Source organism: Acanthochromis polyacanthus, chromosome 7, assembly GCF_021347895.1.
Source record: "Acanthochromis polyacanthus isolate Apoly-LR-REF ecotype Palm Island chromosome 7, KAUST_Apoly_ChrSc, whole genome shotgun sequence".
NCBI lineage: Eukaryota > Metazoa > Chordata > Actinopteri > Pomacentridae > Acanthochromis > Acanthochromis polyacanthus.
Window position 1 is genome coordinate 2,838,032 of NC_067119.1, and position 20,464 is coordinate 2,858,495.

General features: G+C 39.3%; 1 protein-coding gene across 3 annotated transcripts in view; it reads right to left on the minus strand.

Moving 5' to 3' along the window:
* Positions 1–20,464, minus strand: part of LOC110972630 (GTPase IMAP family member 8-like) — a 79,118-nt gene that overhangs the window by 58,446 nt on the left and 208 nt on the right. Inside the window, exons 2-6 of one of the 3 annotated variants that reach the window (XM_051951243.1) lie at positions 20,079–20,116; positions 17,981–18,034; positions 14,198–14,839; positions 10,843–12,081; positions 8,978–9,880 (exon numbers count right to left, since the gene is read on the minus strand). In XM_051951243.1, coding sequence (XP_051807203.1) covers positions 9,093–9,880; positions 10,843–12,081; positions 14,198–14,839; positions 17,981–18,034; positions 20,079–20,097 — 2,742 coding nt within the window. In that variant the 5' untranslated portion in view covers positions 20,098–20,116 and the 3' untranslated portion in view covers positions 8,978–9,092. Of the gene's footprint in view, positions 1–8,977; positions 9,881–10,842; positions 12,082–14,197; positions 14,840–17,980; positions 18,035–20,078; positions 20,117–20,464 lie in introns of those variants that run through there. The other 2 variants (XM_051951242.1, XM_051951244.1) reach the window with 2 other exon arrangements.

Sequence of the window (20,464 nt, forward strand, 5' to 3'; positions counted from 1 at the left end):
GTCACTTTTTCAAAAAATTGAAAACATACAATATGTGACTACAAAAAATATTAATCTCTCTCCAGTCAGTATTTAGTAGATGAACCTGTGGTTGCAGTTAGAGCAATCAGTCTGAACACCTGGATGCTATAATTTTACTTCATTCTTCTTTATAAATTGTTCAAACTCGTCAGGTTCCACAGGGATCCTGAGTGAACAGAACTTTCCAGGCCCAGACTCTAACTCTCAGTTGGATTGAGGTCTGGACTCTGACTCGGCCTCCAGAACTTTCACCTTGTTGCCCTTGTCCTCCAGGATTTCTCTAGACTTTGTTACATTCATTTACCTTCTACCTTTACAAGCCTCCAAAGACCTACTGCTGAAGAACATCATGATGCTGCCACCACCATGCTTTACAGTGGAGAAGGTGGTTTTGTAATCAGGTGCAATGTTTGGTGTCCATGGAACATGGACAGAAAGCTCAATTTTGAAAATCATCCAAAGAATCGTCTTTCAGCTGACTTCAGTCTCCACATGTCTTCTGGTGTACTCTAGTCCAGATTTAGTTTGAGCTTTTTCAACAGTTTTCTCCTTGCTATTCTCTTATAAAGCTTTTACTGGTATGAGGTTAAGCAGGGCTTAGGAGAGTCAACTACAACAAAAATAAAAACAGTGAAATACTGACCTTCGACCATATCAGATTTTTTCAGTTTCTTGTTTTCAGGCTTTTGGTTGGTGATGACTGCTTCTCGCTGTCGGTTCTTTTCCATTTGGCCATGAGCAAACATTACTGTTGTGTAGCTGTGAGGTTTCTGATCTGACAGTCTCATCTTGTCCACTTGATCCAGCAGCTCTGGGATCTGCTGCCTGTCCTTCATGTTGACAACAACAGATCTTCCTCCACAGCTCTGACAGAGCTCCTGGATGTCTCTGTTCTGTATAAAGTCAACAACATCTGGAGCTGTAGGATCTGACTCCACAGTGAACAGAATCAGGGTGAAGTCTCTGACTTTAGAGCTGAATGTGTTCTGGATGGTCTCTAACTCTCCCTTGTCTTCATCAGTGAGGGGACCCACAGGTAGGACCAGGATGAAGGCATGGACGCCCTCAGGATCACAGAGGGAGATACACCTGAATGATTCCTCCATCACTGCCTCCTGAGGTTTTCCAGACAAGGCAGGCAGCTCCAGCAGGGAAACCCGACGTCCACACACCTCTCCCTGGGTTTTAACACACTCTGATGAGTCTTCAGGTCCACCAAACTTTCTTTGTCCCAGAATAGTGTTGACTGCTGAAGTCTTCCCAGCTCCTCTTCTACCACACAGGACCAGGTTCAGAGGAGGTTTGGACTTTTTCATCACTGTCTGATCCTCTTCTTCAGTTAGTATCAGATATCCTCCCCTGAGGTCACTCACTATAGTTTCTATTTTCTGCATTAACTCTTCAACATCATGACCTGAAGGATTCTTTTTATCAAAACTGATGCTGTGCTGCTTTTGTTCGCAGTCTTGGAGGAGGTTTTCCACCGACTGATTCTGTTTGTCTTCGTTGTGAGTCATGATGACCATGGAGTGTTTGAAGGCGTCTTCACCAAACAGACTCAGGATGAACTTCAGAGTTTTTCTGTTTTCTTCAGTGAAATCTGAAGGTTTCACTAACAGCAGCAGAACATTTGGTCCAGGAGAACAGAGATCCACACATCTATTCATCTCTTCTTTCACTGTTTTCTCAGACAGACTGAAGACGTCTGGAGTTTTCACTACTGTTAAAGGCTTCATGTTCCACGTTTCATGAGCAGCTACACAATGTTTTCCTCCAGAGAATCTTGAGAGAGAAAACTCTTTCTTCCTAACAATGATATTTCCCAGTGCTGTCTTTTTGTCATCACTTTTCCCAAACAACACAATCCTGAGTTCATGTGCTGAAACAAAAAAGTAAAACAATATGGTGGAAATTACTATTCAAGATTGCACTATGGATATTTTCATCACTCTCTATTCATACATTGCATTCTGTGATATAGAGACGGAGATAATTTAATTCTTAATTTGATTCAGCAAAACACATTTCAAAAAAGTTCCGAGATGAACAACAATATACTGGACAAGTTGTGTCACGCTGAAAAGAACATCTGATTAGTATAATAGACAACAGGTCAGTAACATAACCTGATATAAAAAGATCATCACAGCAGAGGATGCATACTTTTTATAGGTGCAACATAAGCTGGTATCCAGACTATATTTTTTTCAAGGAAGCTCTAGCTTTTTTCCGCAAGACAATGCGCCAGTGTTACAACGGCATTTCTTTACAGTAAAAGTCTTCCTGCTGAACTGGTCTGCCTGCAATCCCCATCTGTCACCCACTGACAACATTCGACTTCTTATTAAACTAAAAGGCTCCAAACTCTTGAGCAGCTGCAGTCCTGTAGCAAACATAAATGGGCAAACATTTTGCCTTCTAAACACAGCAGCTGGTTTCCAAATACCTACAGAGTGTTAAAAAAGCTGAATCAACACAGGAGTAAATATTATGCTGCATTAAATTCAAAACCAGCAGATATTTTTCTAACATGTGATATGTCTTTGTGTAATTCTTTAATGAAGGTACTTTAATGAAGACTACTTCGCCTGGAGGACCAGCAGGTGAATCAGATGTTTCATCTATGAAAAGATCACAGCTCATATGATCTCCATTGGTCTTCTTCAACATGTTGTCTATAACTGTTAACAGTTGTCGATGTTCAAGGTTCTTCTGCCACAACAACTTGTCTCTACATTTGGTCATAATGTCTTTTAACAGTGGATCCTCCATGTATCTTTCAATGGAGACTGAACTCTCGTCTTTAGGGTTTGATATCAGAACCAGTGAATGATCAAATGACTTGTCACATATGCACATATGTAGAGAGCAGGTCACTAAGTTGAGTGTGCTAAAGCAGTGTTACAGTATGCTTTATGGCAGAACGAAACCCGCCCGTACCTGGTAGTGGCATGAGAAGCTGCATGTTATGAGTTGTATGCTGAACGAGTGGCAAGTTAATAAAGATGAGGCAGTAAAGAAACTCACCTCGAATCATTCTACATGGTGTCAGAAGTGAGTGGATTCATGGAATGGACAAAGTAAGGTTTGTCTACTGAATGGCAAAGTTTAATCCCCCAGCGAGCTATTCTTTTGACAAGCCAACAGACTGTACTGGAGACAGCGCTTTGAGCAGTTCAGAGTCGCCACAAAACTGGACAACAATGACAGGAAAGTCCATGTGAGCTGCCTTATCTACGCCATGGGCAACGAGGCAGAAAATACAGATCATTCGCTTTCGCCAAAGAGGGGCACAGGAATGACTTTGGCATTGTGGTGAAGGCGTTTTACAGCTACTTTTTTGCGCAGAGGAATATTGTACACGAGAGAGCATGTTTCCAGCAGCGTGTCCAGCGGCCAGGGGAGAAAGTCGAGTGTTTCATCCGAGCCCTGTATGATCTATCAGAGCACTGTGAGTTGGCATGAGTCAAGAGGAAAATATCCACGACTATATCATCATCGGGATACTAGACAAGAAGCTCTCACACAGGCTGCAGCTGATGCCGGACCTGATGCTCGCACTGACGATACAGACCGTCTGCCAGTCTGAGGAGGTCGCAGCACAAGTGAGCCTGCAAGTTAGCACACGAGGTGCAACACAGACGAAATGAAGTGACTGGAAACAACAACAACAAGGCAAGTCTATAGACAGAAAATGGGGAGGAAATGACAGTAAATGTGGAAAAGCACAACACAGCAAAGATGAAAGACGTCCTGCAGGGAGAACCACATGCCACTGCTGCCATAAAACGGGACACTGGGCCAGGATGTGCCATGACAGCAACAGGTCCATGAATGCAATCACAGAGATTGGGCATGCTGACCGGACATCTTTTATTTAGGTTCAGTGTGCAGTGCAGGGGAAAAACAACAGTATGTAATAACTTCATTCAGATTTTATATGCCTAATTATTTAAAGTAATTGATTGACACTACATAAAGTGTCTTTCTGTGTAAATTCTTATCAGAAAAGACAAATAAAATTGACTAAATTATGTTTTTCAGTGGGCTGCACAGTGAAGTAGTGGTTAGCTCTTTCGCCTTGCAGCAAGAAGATCCCCGGTTCAAATCCCGGCCTGAGATCTTTCTGCATGGAGTTTGCATGTTCTCCCTGTGCATGCGTGGGTTTTCTCCGGGTACTCCGGCTTCCTCCCACAGTCCAAAAACATGCTGAGGTTAATTGGTTACTCTAAATTGTCCGTAGGTGTGAATGTGAGTGTGATTGTGTGTCTGTATATGTAGCCCTGTGACAGACTGGTGACCTGTCCAGGGTGTCCCCTGCCTTCACCAGAGTCAGCTGGGATAGACTCCAGCACCCCCCATAGTGAGGATAAAGCGGTGTATAGAGAATGGATGTTTTTCAGTTACACACACACACACACACACACACACACACACACACACACACACACACACACACACACACACACACACACACACACACACACACACACACACACACACACACACACACACACACGTTTGTACTTCTATCTTAGTGAGGACATCCATAAGCGTAATGCATTTCCTCAAGCCTTACCCTAACCTTAACCATCACAACTGATTGCCTAAACTTAATCCTTACCCTAACCCTAACCAAACCTCAATTCATACCTGTTCTCTAAAAACAAGTCTTCACCCTCAAACATGGCTGTTTCAAAGTGAGGACCGGCCAAAATGTCCTCACTTTGTAAAAATGTCCTCACTTTGATAGTTAAATGCAGAAAATGGTTCTCACCATGTAGCAAGTACAAGAACACACACACACACACACACACACACACACACACACACACACACACACACACACACACACACACACACACACATATATAAACAAGTTCCACATTAACTTCACATATATATATATATATATATACATATATATATGTGAAGTTAATGTGGAGCTTAAAACAACATCAGTGGGCTGTTTGATAAAGTGTGTGATAAACTGATAGTGTGAGAAGTGTGACTGGACTGACCGGTTCCTGATGAAGCCATAACGTCGCCTCAGATTCAGCTGGAGGGAAAACGAAAAACACTTCAGCTTTTTACTGCAGAGATTTGATTGGTTAGTTGTTTTCAGGAGTAGATAGTTGGCATTACTTCTGTTGTTCACGAGTAAAAGTGTTCAACAGCAGGAAATACTGAAGTGTGTTGTGGATAAAAGTGCTTCTTATAAACGTATTTAACTCCCACTTAATTTAAAGCTAAATACATGAAATCATCTCATTAACAGATGTAGTCTTTTATAATAATAACAATTATTATCATCATCATCATCATCATTGACAGAAAAGACAAATAAAACTGACTTAATGATCTTTTTCAGTTACACACACACACACATATGAAGTTAATGTGGAACTTAAAACAACATCAGTGGGCTGTTTGAGGGAAAATGAAAAAACATTTCAGCTTTTTACTGGATAGATGTGATTAGTTAGTTGTTTTCATGAGTGTTCAATGAGTTAAAGTGTTCAACAGCAGGTGTGTTGTGGGGCAAAGTGCTTCTTCTAAACCTAATTAACTCTGAGAAAGTAGCGACCAGATGAACATGTAATCTGAATGAAGTGTAATCTGTGTGCCTCTTCCTGCTTCAACCGAAATCTGAAAACCCAGAATCATGTTTGATTACAATTCATAACCTGTATTTGAACAATAAATCTTATGCTGATATATTAAATACCAACATAATAATTTTTTTCTCACTGAAAACTAAATCCAGCGACCTCTTTAGTTTAAAGCCAAAGACATGAAACATCTCATTCACAGATGTCGTCTTTCATTTAATCATTATTATTATTATTATTTAAAAACTCCCGTACAGTCAGAAAGTCCCTGATTGGTAAATCTTACGGACTTTCACAGTGAATTTCTGGGTTTTTCGCTGATTACAGAGCAGCAAAATGACGTGAAACAAACTCACCTGACAATCATTAGTGATCACCTTCTCATCGATCTGATTCCTCCTGATCGATTAACGCTGCTTCTTTTATTCCGGTAATGTTTAGTTTTAGTTGCTACGACATCTCAGTGTAGGAACGGAGTGAAAGCCGATTTCGAAATGATTTATGATCAGGTACACCCGAGTCTTTCCGAAGAGGTGTGACCACGAAGCCCGAAGCACAACTTCGGTAATTTCCGGAAAATCCGAACCTTTCCGAAGATAGATAGATAGGTAGATAGATAGATAGATAGATAGATAGATAGATAGATAGATAGATAGATAGATAGATAGATAGATAGATAGATAGATAGATAGATAGATAGATAGATAGATAGATATTTGTTTTTATCGCTATAATATGTACACTACAAACACACTCAAATGAACTAATTTAGTTGGTAATTAAATCATACTAGGGTGCAGCTTTTTAATTCAGCTTGATTATTCTCAAATAATTTACAATTTGGCAGATCTGCAGGACAAAAGTTAGAGCTTTTCTTTATTGTCACTGACATTTCAATTTTAAATAATTTTAAATAAACCTAATCTCAAGTCATTCAGAGCCTGGAAATCCATCTCTCTCCCTTAAAGGTCAAGCACAGCTCATGCATTTATTGCACAATAAATGGTATTAATATCAATATAATACTGCTTATATGTGGTATCAATTTCAGTGATATGCTAGCAGTGTCTTTAAAAAAATTGATCCTGACATGACTGATCAGCTGAGACCTGCAGGACACTGAGCTGAAGCTAACAGTTAACTAATTTATGACTGACTGATCTGATGTAGCATCACTGTTAACACTAAGTCAGGAAACGTAACGTGAGACTTACAGACCAACTTCAAAACACAATGTTAGAACATGTTTACATCAGAGGTTACAGTCTGACGTTAACTTATAGGAACTTCAGCTACAGTAACGTAGGTTACTGCTTTATATGTGGTGTTGTCCAGATGTGGAGAAGAGCACAACTAGTTACTAAGATGACTTTAACACTTACCTGTAGAGTTTAGCTGCACTTTTGGAGGCTAAGGTTGTTTCAAGAAGCTGGTAAATGTGGGCGGGGCTCCCAGTCAGTCTGACCAATCCCTGCTCCGCCTCATCTCTGGCTCCACAAATCCAAGATGGAAACCAGGAAGTCTCAGCGTAGAAACCAACAGGGGACATCATGGTAGCTCCATTTTGATTCTACAGTCTATGGTTTAATTCAACAATCTCATATTTTAAAATGTCAAAGAAATTATGGAGTTGATTTTTATTTTTAAATTTTTAGGGCTCAACTACTTCAGGAAAGTAGCAACAATATTTCTAACAGATGTTAAAAACAAAATAATTTAAACTTCATTTCAAAATTTAGGGTGAATAGAAGTGATTTACATGTAATAGCTTTACAACACACGACTCACCATCAAAGTAACTGCTCTATCTTCTGGTGCGAGGTGTTTACAGGCCCCTTTTTGACAATAGTCCTCGTAACAGCAGTAAATTAAGATCAATATATCACGTAAATAACTACATTCAGAGGTGATTGAAGGTGTTTCAGGTGTGTTTGATCAGTTTGTCTGTGTGGAGAGTCTGATTGACTACAGCATTTTACAACACACTTTTAATGACAGAAACGCATAAAGCAAAGATCAATACAGAAAACGGCACAAAAATCAGTGTGTATGAAGCTAATCCAACAAGTTATAAAGCATTCAATACTATTTGACATGTACAAAAGCAACGGAACGTATCAGAATACATTTCTGTAACATCAGTTTCATCATTTTGATGCATTTGCTGACCAGTTTGAAAATCATTCATGTTTAACTTTGGATATTTGCTGTAATCTTCGATTTCTTGGACTTGACAAACATTATGTACATTCTCATAGTTCAAAATAACTAAAAAAAACATTATTACTAAAAACCCCAAAGTCTCTTTTAATGTTCCCAACGAAACAGTACAGAAGAAAATGGAACAAAACATCATGAAGAGTTTCTGCAGGCTGAAATGTCGACTCATTTCGCCTAAACTTCTTACAGAACTCAAACTCTACAAGATGAGAAGGCAAAAAAATTACAACAAATATGTCACTAAGACTTACAAAACTTTACAAAAACAAACAGAGTGAAGACCCTGAATAGTACAGATAGAAACATTCTTTTAGGTAAAACAGACATTAAGTTCTTCAGAGATCACTTGACAATAAAATATACCTTTGGCACAAACGCTACAGTCAGTTTGTACATCACCTCATCCAGTGGAACAGGAGGATTTAGACTCGACTTCTCTGAGAAGATCCTGGATCAGGCCACTCATTTCTCTTTCATGAATACTCTGCAGGTTTTGTTTTTCCTCCTCAGTTGTGGCCTTCTTCATTTGGTTCTCATGTGTTGTCAGCAAGTCCTTGATTCTTTTCAGGTTTTCCCTCTTCTTTGACACACACTTCACCAAGTTATAAATATCATCTTGATATTTTTCCTTCTTTGCTTTTTCATTGTGGGCTGCCAGTGCCTTTAACAGGTCATACTTCTCATCTTTATCTTTCAGTTGTTTTTCATGCTGCTGCCTAAGGGCTGTAAATTCTTTGGTGTGTTTCTCTCTGAATTCATTGAACTCTTCAGCTCTTCTCCTGGCTTCTTCCTCATATGTCTTCTTCAGAATTTCTAGTTTTTCCTTCAGTTGTTTCCGTTCTTTTTCTTCTCGTTCTCTCGTGATTTGTTCTTCTTCTCTTCTCTTGTTTTCATATTCATCTTGTTTCTGCTTGAACTTCTCCTGAAGTTCTTCTATTTTTCTTTTCTCCTCCTGTTGTCTCTCTTCATCTTCTTGTTTTCGTTTCTTCCACCACTCACTTCGTTCTTCCTCCCAGGCTTCTTGTTTCTTTCTCATCTCGTCTCTGGTCTCTTCCAGTTTTTTCTTTTCCTCTTTTTCTGACTGAATTTGTTTGTCCAACTTTTCAAGCTCCATTTTCAGATTCTGTCGCTGAATTTCTTCTTCAGTTTTCCTTTTCTGTTCTTCTCGTTCTCTATCTTCTCGTTCTTTCTTCCTCTGCTCACGCTCCTTGTTGATGTTTTCCTCCATTTCTTTAAGCTTCAGGTCTCTTTCCTGCTGAATTTTTCTTTCTCTCTTTCCATTGCTATTTTCATCTTATTAATTTCTTCCTCATGTTTTCTTCCCAGTTCCTCCATCATTCTCTTCATCTCTTCTTCCTTCTCCTTCAGGATTTTCTCCATTTCTTTCCGTATCGCTGCTTCAGCTTCTTGCAGCATCTCGTTGGTGAAGCAGCTTCCTCCATTTTCCTTCACCATGGTGTCGATCTTTGTCATCAGCTCACTGACTTGTGTTCTATTTCGTTTATCATAGTTATCAAACACGTGGTATCGTCTTCCACAGTCAGAGATCAATTTCTTGAAGGAATCATCGCATTCGCCGATGTAATCTTCAATGGACTGGTACTCCTTCATCAGTTCATCTCCTCCAGTCAAAAGAATGAAGGTGAACTTGTCAGAGTTCTTTCCAAAGCCTTCCTTGAGTAAATTTATTGTCTCCTTCTCCTCTGGTGTGAATCTGCCGATACGTAACACCAGCAGGAAGACATGTGGTCCTGGAGACAGAAGACTGATGCATTTCACCATCTCTTCATTTACTTCTTCATTAGACAAACTTGTGTCAAACAGTCCAGGAGTGTCGACCACGACAACAGGACGTCCGTCCACTTCACCCACTGACTTCTGACAACGTTTGGTGACTGACCTTTGGCCGAATTTGGCTTCAAACTCTTTTTTCCCCAGAATGGTGTTTCCTGAAGAACTCTTTCCACTGCCAGTCTTCCCAATCAGCACAATCCTGAGACTGTCTGAGCTGTGCTGCTCTTCATCAGCTGCAACAGAAAACATCTGGAGTTACAACTATGCAAACTATTCACCCCCCTTTTAAATACTGAGTTATGGTCATTTTAATTTGTCTTTATTGACTAGAATTTATTTTTTAAAAAAAAGCTTTCATGTCAAAATGACAATAAATTTTTCCAAAGTAATGTCAATTATTTAAAAACAGAAAACATACAATATGTGACTACAAAAAAATCATCTCTCTCCAGTCAGTATTTAGTAGATGAACCTGTGGTTGCAGTTACTGCGTTAATCCCGTGTTGGTCTCAAATCAGTCTAAACATCTGGATGCTATAATTTTACTTCATTCTTCTTTATAAACTGTTCAAACTCTGTCAGGTTCCACAGGGATCCTGAGTGAACAGAACTTTCCAGGTCCAGACTATCAGTTGGGTTGAGGTCTGGACTCTGAGTCCAGAACTTCCACCTTGTTGTCTTCAAACCATTACTGAGTATCTTTGTCTGTTTGCTTCAACTCATCGTTTGGATGGAAAATTAATCTTCTCTAAGTCTCAGTTCTCTTCTGACTGCATCAGGTTGTCTTCCAGGATTTCTCTAGACTTTACTGCAATAATTTACTCTCTGCCTTTACAAGCCTCCAAAGACCTACTGCTGAGGAACATCCTGATGTCACCCCCATGCTTCACAGTGGAGATGGTGGTTTTGTGATAAGGTACAATGTTTGGTGTCCATGGAACATGGACAGAAAGCTCAATTTTGGATGAGAGGACTGAAGAGAGTTTTTTTTTTTGCTTTTAATATTTTCAATGAACAGACATTGCTTCATAAAACACTTTTTAAAATACTTTTTTTTGTCAAAACAGCAATAAAGGAGAAAACTTGCAAGAGGGGTAAATACTTTTCACTGGCGACGTATTTAAAGTATGTACTTTATGTAGAACAGGGCTTAGGAGAATTAGCTACAACTAAATAAAAACAGTGAAATACTGACCTTTGACCACATCAGATTTTTTCAGTTTCTTGATTTCAGCCTGTTGGTTGGTGATGACTGCTTCTAGCTGTCGGTTCTTTTCCATTTGTCCATGAGCAAACGTTCCTGTTGTGTAGCTGTGAGGTTTCTGATCTGACAGTCTCATCTTGTCCACTTGATCCAGCAGCTCTGGGATCTGCTGCTTGTCCTTCATGTTGAAGATGATATATCTTCCTCCACAGCTCTGACAGAGCTCCTCGATGTCTCTGTTCTGTCTGATGAAGTCAACAACATCTGGAGCTGTAGGATCTGACTCCACAGTGAACAGAATCAGGGTGAAGTCTCTGACTTTAGAGCTGAATGTGTTCTGGATGGTCTCTAACTCTCCCTTGTCTTCATCAGTGAGGGGACCCACAGGTAGGACCAGGATGAAGGCATGGACGCCCTCAGGATCACAGAGGGAGATACACCTGAATGATTCCTCCATCACTACCTCCTGAGGTTTTCCATACAAGGCAGGCAGCTCCAGCAGGGAAACCCGACGTCCACACACCTCTCCCTGGGTTTTAACACACTCTGATGAGTCTTTGGTTCGACCAAACCTTTTTTGTCCCAGAATAGCGTTGACTGCTGAAGTCTTCCCAGCTCCTCTTCTACCACACAGGACCAGGTTCAGAGGAGGTTTGGACTTTTTCATCACTGTCTGATCCTCTTCTTCAGTCAGTGTCAGATATCCTCCCCTGAGGTCACTCACTATAGTTTCCATTTTCTGCATTAACTCTTCAACATCATGACCTGAAGGATTCTTTTCATCAAGATTGATGCTGTGCTGCTTTTGTTCACAGTCTTGGAGGAGGTTTTCCACCGACTGATTCCGTTTGTCTTTGTTCTGAGTCATGATGATCATGGAGTGTTTGAAGACGTTTTCACCAAACAGACTCAGGATGAACTTCAGAGTTTTTCTGTTTTCTTCAGTGAAATCTGAAGGTGTCACTAACAGCAGCAGAACATTTGGTCCAGGAGAACAGAGATCCACACATCTCTTCATCGCTTCTCTCACTGTTTCCACAAACAGACTGAAGACGTCTGGAGTTTTCACTACTGTTAAAGGTTTCATGTTCCACGTTCCATAAGCAGCTTCACACTGTTTTCTTGCAGAGAATCTTGAGACATAAAACTCTTTCTTCCTAACAATGATGTTTCCCAGTGCTAGCTTTTTGTCATCACCTTTTCCAAACAACACAATCCTGAGTTCATGGGCTGAAACAAAAAAGTAAAACAATAGGGTGGAAATTACTATTCCAGATTGCACTATGGATATTTTCATCACTCTCTATTCATACATTGCATTCTGTGATATAGAGATGGAGATAATTTAATTCTCAATTTGATTCAGCAAAACACATTTCAAAAAAGTTCCGAGATGAACAACAATATACTGGACAAGTTGTGTAACACTGAAAAGAACATCTGATTAGTTTAATAGACAACAGGTCAGTAACATAACCTGATATAAAAAGATCATCCCAGCAAGGATGAGTCTTTTCTTTTGACAAGAATTCAAAAAAAAGACTCTTCTATGTCAAAATGAAAACAGATATCCACAAAGTAATATCAGTTAAAAATACAAAATGTAAAATACGTGATTGCATCTGACTCCTGTATCTGGAAGGTCACTGGTGGATCAGAACTCCTGGACAGAACTACACCATGTGGACTAAAGAACTCCAAGAAACTCTGAGAAATGTTTTTTAAAAAGCTTCAGTCAGGACGATACAAGAACATTGAAAGTTCCTGAGGATCTCTAGGAGTTCAGTTAAATCCATCTTTAAGAAATGGAAGGAAGATGGAAAATGAATAAATCTGACTCGAGCAGGACATCCTCAAGAACTGAGGGACCAAGAAGAAAGAGACCAGTGAGGGAGACCACCAAGACACCTATGACTCTTCTGAAGGAGTTCAAGGCTTCAGCAGCTGGGATGTTAGAGACTGTTCATCCAATAACTGTTGTCCATTCTTCACCAGTCAAAGCTTTATGGAGACAAAGAGGCAGACTCTGATGGAAAAAGCTAAAATAAAATCTGGACTAGAGTTTACCAGAAGACATGGTGAGACTTTGAAGTCACATGGAAGAAGGTTCTTTGGTCTGAGGAGACCAGGATGGAGCTTTTAGTCCATTAGACTAGATGAAATGTTTGGTGGACACCAAACACTGGACATCATTACAAACACACCATCTTCACTGTGAAGCATGGTGGTGGCAGCACCATGATGTTTCTCAGCAGCAGGTCCTGGAAGGCTTGTAAAGGTAGAGGGTAAATGAATGCAGCAAAATCTAGAGAAATCTTGGGAGAAAATCAGTTTTCCATCCAGACGATGAGTCGAAGCAGACAGCCAAAGATCCTCAGAAATAGTTTGAAGACAACAAGGTGGAAATTCTGGAGGCCAAGTCAGAGTCCAGACCTCAACCCAACTAAGAGTTAGAGTGTGGACCTGGAAAGTTCTGTTCACTCAGGATCCCTGTGGAACCTGACAGAGTTTGAACAGTTTATAGATAAGAATGAGGTGAAATTATAGCGTCCAGATGTTCAGACTGATGGGGACCAACATGATCAATGATGGAACTGCAGCCACAGGCAAATCTACTAAATATTGACTTCAGAGAGATGACTATTTCTGCAATCACTTATATTTTGTATTTGTAGATAGTTGGCATTACTTCTGTTGTTCACTATGACATGAAAGAGTCTTTAAAAAAATAAAAAATTCTTGTCGAAAAAGTCAAGCTTAATGGACCATTATTCAGTGTTGAAAACAATAACAAGGGAAAACCTCCCAGCAGAGGATGCATACTTTTTATAGGTGCAACATAAGCTGGTATCCAGACTCTGTTTTTTTTTTTCAAGGAAGCTGTAGCTTTTTTCTGCAAGACAATGTGCCAGTGTTACAACGGCATTTCTTCACAGTAAAAGTCTTCCTGCTGAACTGGTCTGCCTGCAATCCCCATCTGTCACCCACTGACAACATTTGACTTCTTATTAAACTAAAAGGCTCCAAACTCTTGAGCAGCTGCAGTCCTGTAGCAAACATAAATGGGCAAACATTTTGCCTTCTAAACACAGCAGCTGGTTTCCAAATACCTACAGAGTGTTAAAAAAGCTGAATCAACACAGGAGTAAATATTATGCTGCATTAAATTCAAAACCAGCAGCTGTTTATCAAAAAACAACAAAACTTCTTAGTTTCAACATGTGATATGGTGTCTTTGTGCAATTCTTTAATGAAGGTCAATGACTATTAATGAAAGTTCAGCTGGCAAACACTTCACTTGGATGAGTTGTATTCATGACATTATAAAGAGTGCTCCTGAACTTACCAGAATCAGCAGGATCCAAGCCGACATCGACTACTTCTCCTGGAGGACCAGCAGGTGAATCAGATGTTGCATCTATGAAAAGATCACAGCTCATATGATCTCCATTGGTCTTCTTCAACATGTTGTCTATAACTGTTAACAGTTGTCGATGTTCAAGGTTCTTCTGCCACAACAACTTGTCTCTACATTTGGTCATAATGTCTTTTAACAGTGGATCCTCCATGTATCTTTCAATGGAGACTGAACTCTCGTCTTTCGGGTTTGATATCAGAACCAGTGAATGATCAAATGACTTGTCACTGAACTGCTCAAGGACTGACTGAAGCCTCAGTTTGTGTTCCTCAGTGAAGCCTTCAGGCTGTAGAACCAGCAGGAACACATGAGGTCCAGGATCAGAGAGTCTCACACATTCCTGTAAATGTTGTGACTGTTTGTTGACAGAGATGTTGGGGAGCAGCAGATCTGGAGTGTTGATGACAGTTATTTTTTTCTCTTTGTTTTTGTCCTCTAACAGTTCAAAGACTTTTTGACAGCCGCCTGGTTCTTCATCAGAGCTGAACCTGATCTTTCCCAGTAGGAGGTTCGCAGCAGAACTCCTGTCAGCCCAGCTGTTCCCCAACAGAACAACCCTCAGCTCAGACACTGGAGAGAAAATCAGTTTAGTTATTCAAACAGCAGCTTAACACTAAAAACACTGAGATATGATGCAGCAATATTATCATACTATCAAACACTCTGGTCCTGTTGTCTACAAAGTTCATTGCAACAATTGTTCTTTCGTGTTCAAATGATTCTGTTCAACTGGACAAACAGTGTCTCCAGCCCCCCGAAGATCTGGAGTTTGTTAATTCCTACATGTACCTTGGCCTCTGGCTGGACTCTTCACTCTCTTTCATTCCTCACATCAACATTCTACAAGCTAAAATCAAATCCAGACTGGGGTTCTTTTTCCGTCATAAGGCCTCCTTTACATACTATGCCAAAAACACTCTTGTGAAGATGACCATTATCCCCATGTATGACGATGGTGATGTCATCTATAAAGTGGCTCCTAAGTGGCCCTTAACAGGCTTGATGTCCTTCATCAGTCACCCATCCATCTTGCTACGTGCACCTTTCTCCACCCACCATTGAGACCTTCACAAACTGGTGGGCTGGCCCATAGATATATACAAACGCTAGATGTCTCAAGACGGAGTCGGCGGCGTCGTCACTTGGCGGCCATCTTAGGACAGGGGACTGCTCTGGCGCACTGTACTGTAGTCAATGGTAAGGTGGATGATTTCCTCACTTTAACACTCACAACTCGCTCAATTCTTGATTGATTTACAAACGGTTTAGTTTATTACAAACCTTATTAACGTGGCTATGATTCAGGCTCAATTCCGAAATCGCAGCTTTTCGTTTTGAAAAATGCGGCATAGTTGTGTGTCTTTTCTGCCTGGCTACTCACATTGAAGATGGTGTTACTCACAATCTGATTTTCAATTATTAGGTTTTCCTGAGACCAACGTTTTTTGAGAACCTAATCTTTAGGCGAAATTACATTCTTTGTGGTTGTGGTTGTATTTATTTGCTTGTTAAGAGACTTTGATTGAGACCTTAGACTTATTGTTTGTATACATCTATGCCTGGATTAGTTAGCCTGCAGCCGAAATGCATTGTGGGTAATGTAGGCACCAGGTTCATGAAAAGAAAAGACAACATCTCTGTTTGTTGTGCATTGATTTTGGTGGAGCTTTGTTTTTATCTGTGCATTAGAAAGCTGATAGTAATAAAGAAGTGCAATGCTAAATATTAAAATTACATTTACATCCATTTATGCTGAAAAAAGATGACATCTGTGTTCATTTTTTTATTTTTTTGCAGTGGCAGCCTGAAGTTTAGAGAAGTGAAAGGTCCTCTGCAGTCCTCAAACCAGCAGGATAAAATTGTGAAGATTACAATATAAGTATAAACCATAAATTAAGAATAGTAAGACACTAAATAACCTCTGACTAAAAAGACAGCTAGCAGACAATTTTCATGCCCGAGATTTAGAAATAAATAAATTCAAAAGCTTAACATGATACTGTGCAGCTAGTTAGAGATATTGGTCATCAACCTTTAATCTTGTTTTTTAAGAAGGCGAGATTAACTTAAAAATTGCCCACTCCGTTGTTGTAACTTCAGTTGGTTATGGGACACTGCAAAAATCCTGGAAAATGATTTATTGAAAAGAGTGGGAACCTTGTTATTATTTTTCTTTCTTTATTATTTATTTTTTTGTTCAAATGTTATTATTTTTTCATTTTAGCATTACTTTTTTGTTATTTGTTCATCATCATTTATTTATTTTGTCTATTTGAATATTGCAAATATTAAAGATTGACAGTATAATATCTGTGTGTGTATAGCTATTTCTTTATTACCTATCTACTTAATATAAGTTTTATATGAATTCAATGGTTTTAATTATTCTTAAGTAAGCAGTAAAACAAGTACATCTCTGACGTTTATAACAAACCAAGCTGTTGTAAAATCGATTGAAAATTGAGCAATCTACAGTGATTTTAAAATCCATGCTCCATTGACTTTAATGTTATGAGTGATGAGCAGCCCTGTCCCAAGATGGCCGCCATGTGGCGACGTCGCTCCCCATAGGCTGACAGCGCTCATGAGCCATCTTGTGTTTGTATATATCTATGGGCTGGCCCCCCCTTTACACCAGGTGACTCCAACACTGGCTTCTACTCATCTACCAGACCCTATCAGGGAAGACACCTCAATACCTCTCCAGCCTCCTACAACCCTCCCATCACAGCTACCACCTGTGATTTCATAGCACTCTCTATCCCCAAGGTTCGCACTCTTTGGCCGTAATTCCTTTCACTTTGCTGCAGCGATCGATTGGAATTCTCTCCAAAAATCTCTGAAACTGCCATCACTTCCATCACCTTACATGTTGAAGCAGAAGCTGCAGCAGATCCTTGCTGACCACTGCACATGCTGACTGTTTTCACCGAATTTCTAGCATTAATTTAGGGTGTTTTTAATATCTGTCTAAGCAACTGTAAGTTCCTGTTCGCAATGTCTTTCTTAAAAACCAGTATGAATTGTCTAAATTCTGGGATGTATTTACTGAATGATCAGACTTTGCTTTCCTTGATATGCACCATTTTCCCCTAATTTACCTTTAGCTATACACTGAAGTTACCAAACAATTGCTGAATAAATGTTACAAAAGGAGTTGAGAAGGTTTATAAGAGTCACAACTTCAGTGCAAAAGTCAAAAAGAAATCCCAGTTTTCATTATTCACTTTAGCTCTTTGGCTTTTGAGAGTTTGCAGACAAAAATCTCCAATAAATCTGAACTGTGTCCATATTATATTATAATCATGTTTGTTTTTGTTGCAAAGTACACCAATGAAACTATGATCTTTCTTGTACAAATTTGATCTTGCTTCCAAACCTTTGGCCTGTAGTGTCGATACTTTATTCAGGATATGCAGTCGTTTACTCAGAAAAATAAGGAAAATAAGGGGCAAGTCGTGCTGGTAGAAAATTAAAATTTTAAAGAAAAAAGATAAAACAGATTGTGATGGTAGAATAAAAGAGAATTATAAAATGTTTATCAAGAAACACCGTGTCTCTGTGTCTATAATAACACAACTATGTAATTACCGACTAACCACACAGTCATTTTTACATCTTTGGAAGGACCAACCATTAAACACTGTGAATGCAAATCTACCATAATAACTAAGCACAAGTACATTTCTGAATTAGTTCAGTTTAACTCACTGGTTGGATGCAGTAATTCAGAGCTGCTGCTGCGCTTCAGAGGTTCATCTGTAACTATAAGAACAGAGATATACATGAGCATTCATTCTTTCGTCACTGGGTTTCTTGTCATCTCTAGCAGGCATGTGAGACACTAATGATGTCATTCAAATCAAATTTACAATAAAAACAAAGTCGTCAACATTCATTACTCCGAGTTCCTGCAGTAGCTGCTTGTCAACAATGCATCATGATTAGGCTTTTTAATGAGAATTTACAAACAAGTCTGTTTCATGTCAAAAATGAAAACAGAATTATATAACAGTAAAATAAAAGACCGGGCTTTGCAAAAGTTCTGTTACACTCGGTTTCATGATCTTCAGAGACGTTTACATGTCGGAGTGAAAAATTCCATTAAACAAACTGAAAGTTCTACCTTATAGGCAGGTGTCTTTAATACAAATTTGTTCTCCAGTGAAGTTGTATCAAGATGGAAGTCAAAGAGTTGAGATATCTGCTCTCCTTCATGCTGGCCACAACAAGTCTGACAGAGCCAAACAGCTGAACATCAGCCGGATGACCGTCCACAGAGTCACGGAGAGGCTCAAGAATGGTGAAGACCTGAAACATCTTCACCTGAAAGACCATTCTTGAGCCTCTCTGCGACTCTGTGGACGGTCATCCGGCTGATGTTCAGCTGCTTGGCTCTGTCAGACTTGTTGTGGTCAGCACGAAAGAGAGCAGATATCTCAACTCTTTTGACTTCAAGTTGTATCTTGATACAATTTCACCGGAGAACAAATTTGTATTAAGGACACCTGACAATACAGCCATGGCCATAAGTTTGGACACAAGTACCATGATGCTTGTGAATCTTAGAAAATACCACAAAATTGTCACTTACAATATACTTATGTTCTGTAATAGACATCAAAACAGACATAAGTCATGCTGTGTCCAAACTTATGGCCATGGCTGTATATTGTAAGTGACAATTTTGTGGTATTTTCTAAGATTCACAAGCGTCATGGTACTTGTGTCCAAATTTATGGCCATGGCTGTAAGGTAGAATTTTCAGTTTGTTTAATGGAATTTTTCACTCCGACATGTAAACGTCTGTAAAGATCATGAAACCGAGTGTAACAGAACTTTTGCAAAGCCCGGTAAGTATTCACCCTCTTTAACGTGACACATCTAATCAAAGACTGGTGCAGCCAAGTGGTGCAACCAGCTTTGTTTGATTCAGAAAAAAAAATCCAGAATTTCGCTGGATTTGTTTGATTTTTTTGTGAGTGTTCTTAAAGAAACATTTTTAACATTTCCTTTTTCCCACCAAAAAATGTTCAGAGGTTTCCCAAACATGTTGAAAATGTGGACATCAGAAGATTCACTGTGAAAAATTTTTTTTTTCAAACTTTAAAACAGGTCAATTTGACCAGCAGGACAGCACTTGTTTAATCAGCTACTATCTCTCCCATGCTCTTTTTTAGTGTCTACACTCTCAGATCAATACAGCCCACCTCCAGCAATATCATCATCATCATCCTCCTCACCAACCTCCTCAACAGAAGCTGTTAACGAACCCCCCAACAAAGACATGAGGCGAGAACAATGATCTGCCATGTCATTATTCCATGTTACATTCTTTATGAATATGTGTTGCTACAGTTCAGCCAGTTAGGTGTGTTTCTGTACGGTGTTTCCAATTCGTGCTCCTTTTGACTTTGAGCACCTCCAAAGGCCTCTGCACGGCCCTGATGTTTATAGAGAAGAATGAGGTGAAACTGCAGCATTCAAATGTTCAGAGTGATGGAGACCAACAGGATCAATGATGGAGCTGAAGTTAAAGGTTCATCTACTAAACAGTGAAAAAGGTAAATATGTATGTAATAACTTCATTTAAATGTTCATCATTTGAAAAAATAATTGATTAATTGCCACTGCATAAAATGTCTTTCTGTGTAAATTCTTGACAGAAAAGACAAATAAAATTGACTTAATGATCTTTTTCAGTTACACACACACATATGAAGTTAATGTGGAGCTTAAAACAACATCACTGGGCTGTTTGATAAAGTGTGTGATAAACTGATAGTGTGAGAAGTGTGACTGGACTGACCGGTTCCTGATGAAGCCATAACGTCGCCTCAGATTCAGCTGGAGGGAAAACGAAAAACACTTCAGCTTTTTACTGCAGAGATTTGATTGGTTAGTTGTTTTCATGAGTAGATAGTTGGCATTACTTCTGTTGTTCACGAGTAAAAGTGTTCAACAGCAGGAAATACTGAAGTGTGTTGTGGATAAAAGTGCTTCTTATAAACGTATTTAACTCCCACTTAATTTAAAGCTAAATACATGAAATCATCTCATTAACAGATGTAGTCTTTTATAATAATAACAATTATTATTATCATCATCATCATTATTATGATATCAAAACTTATAAAAAAATACAACGTGCAGTCAGAAAGTTCTTGATTGGTAAATCTGACGGACTTCCACAGT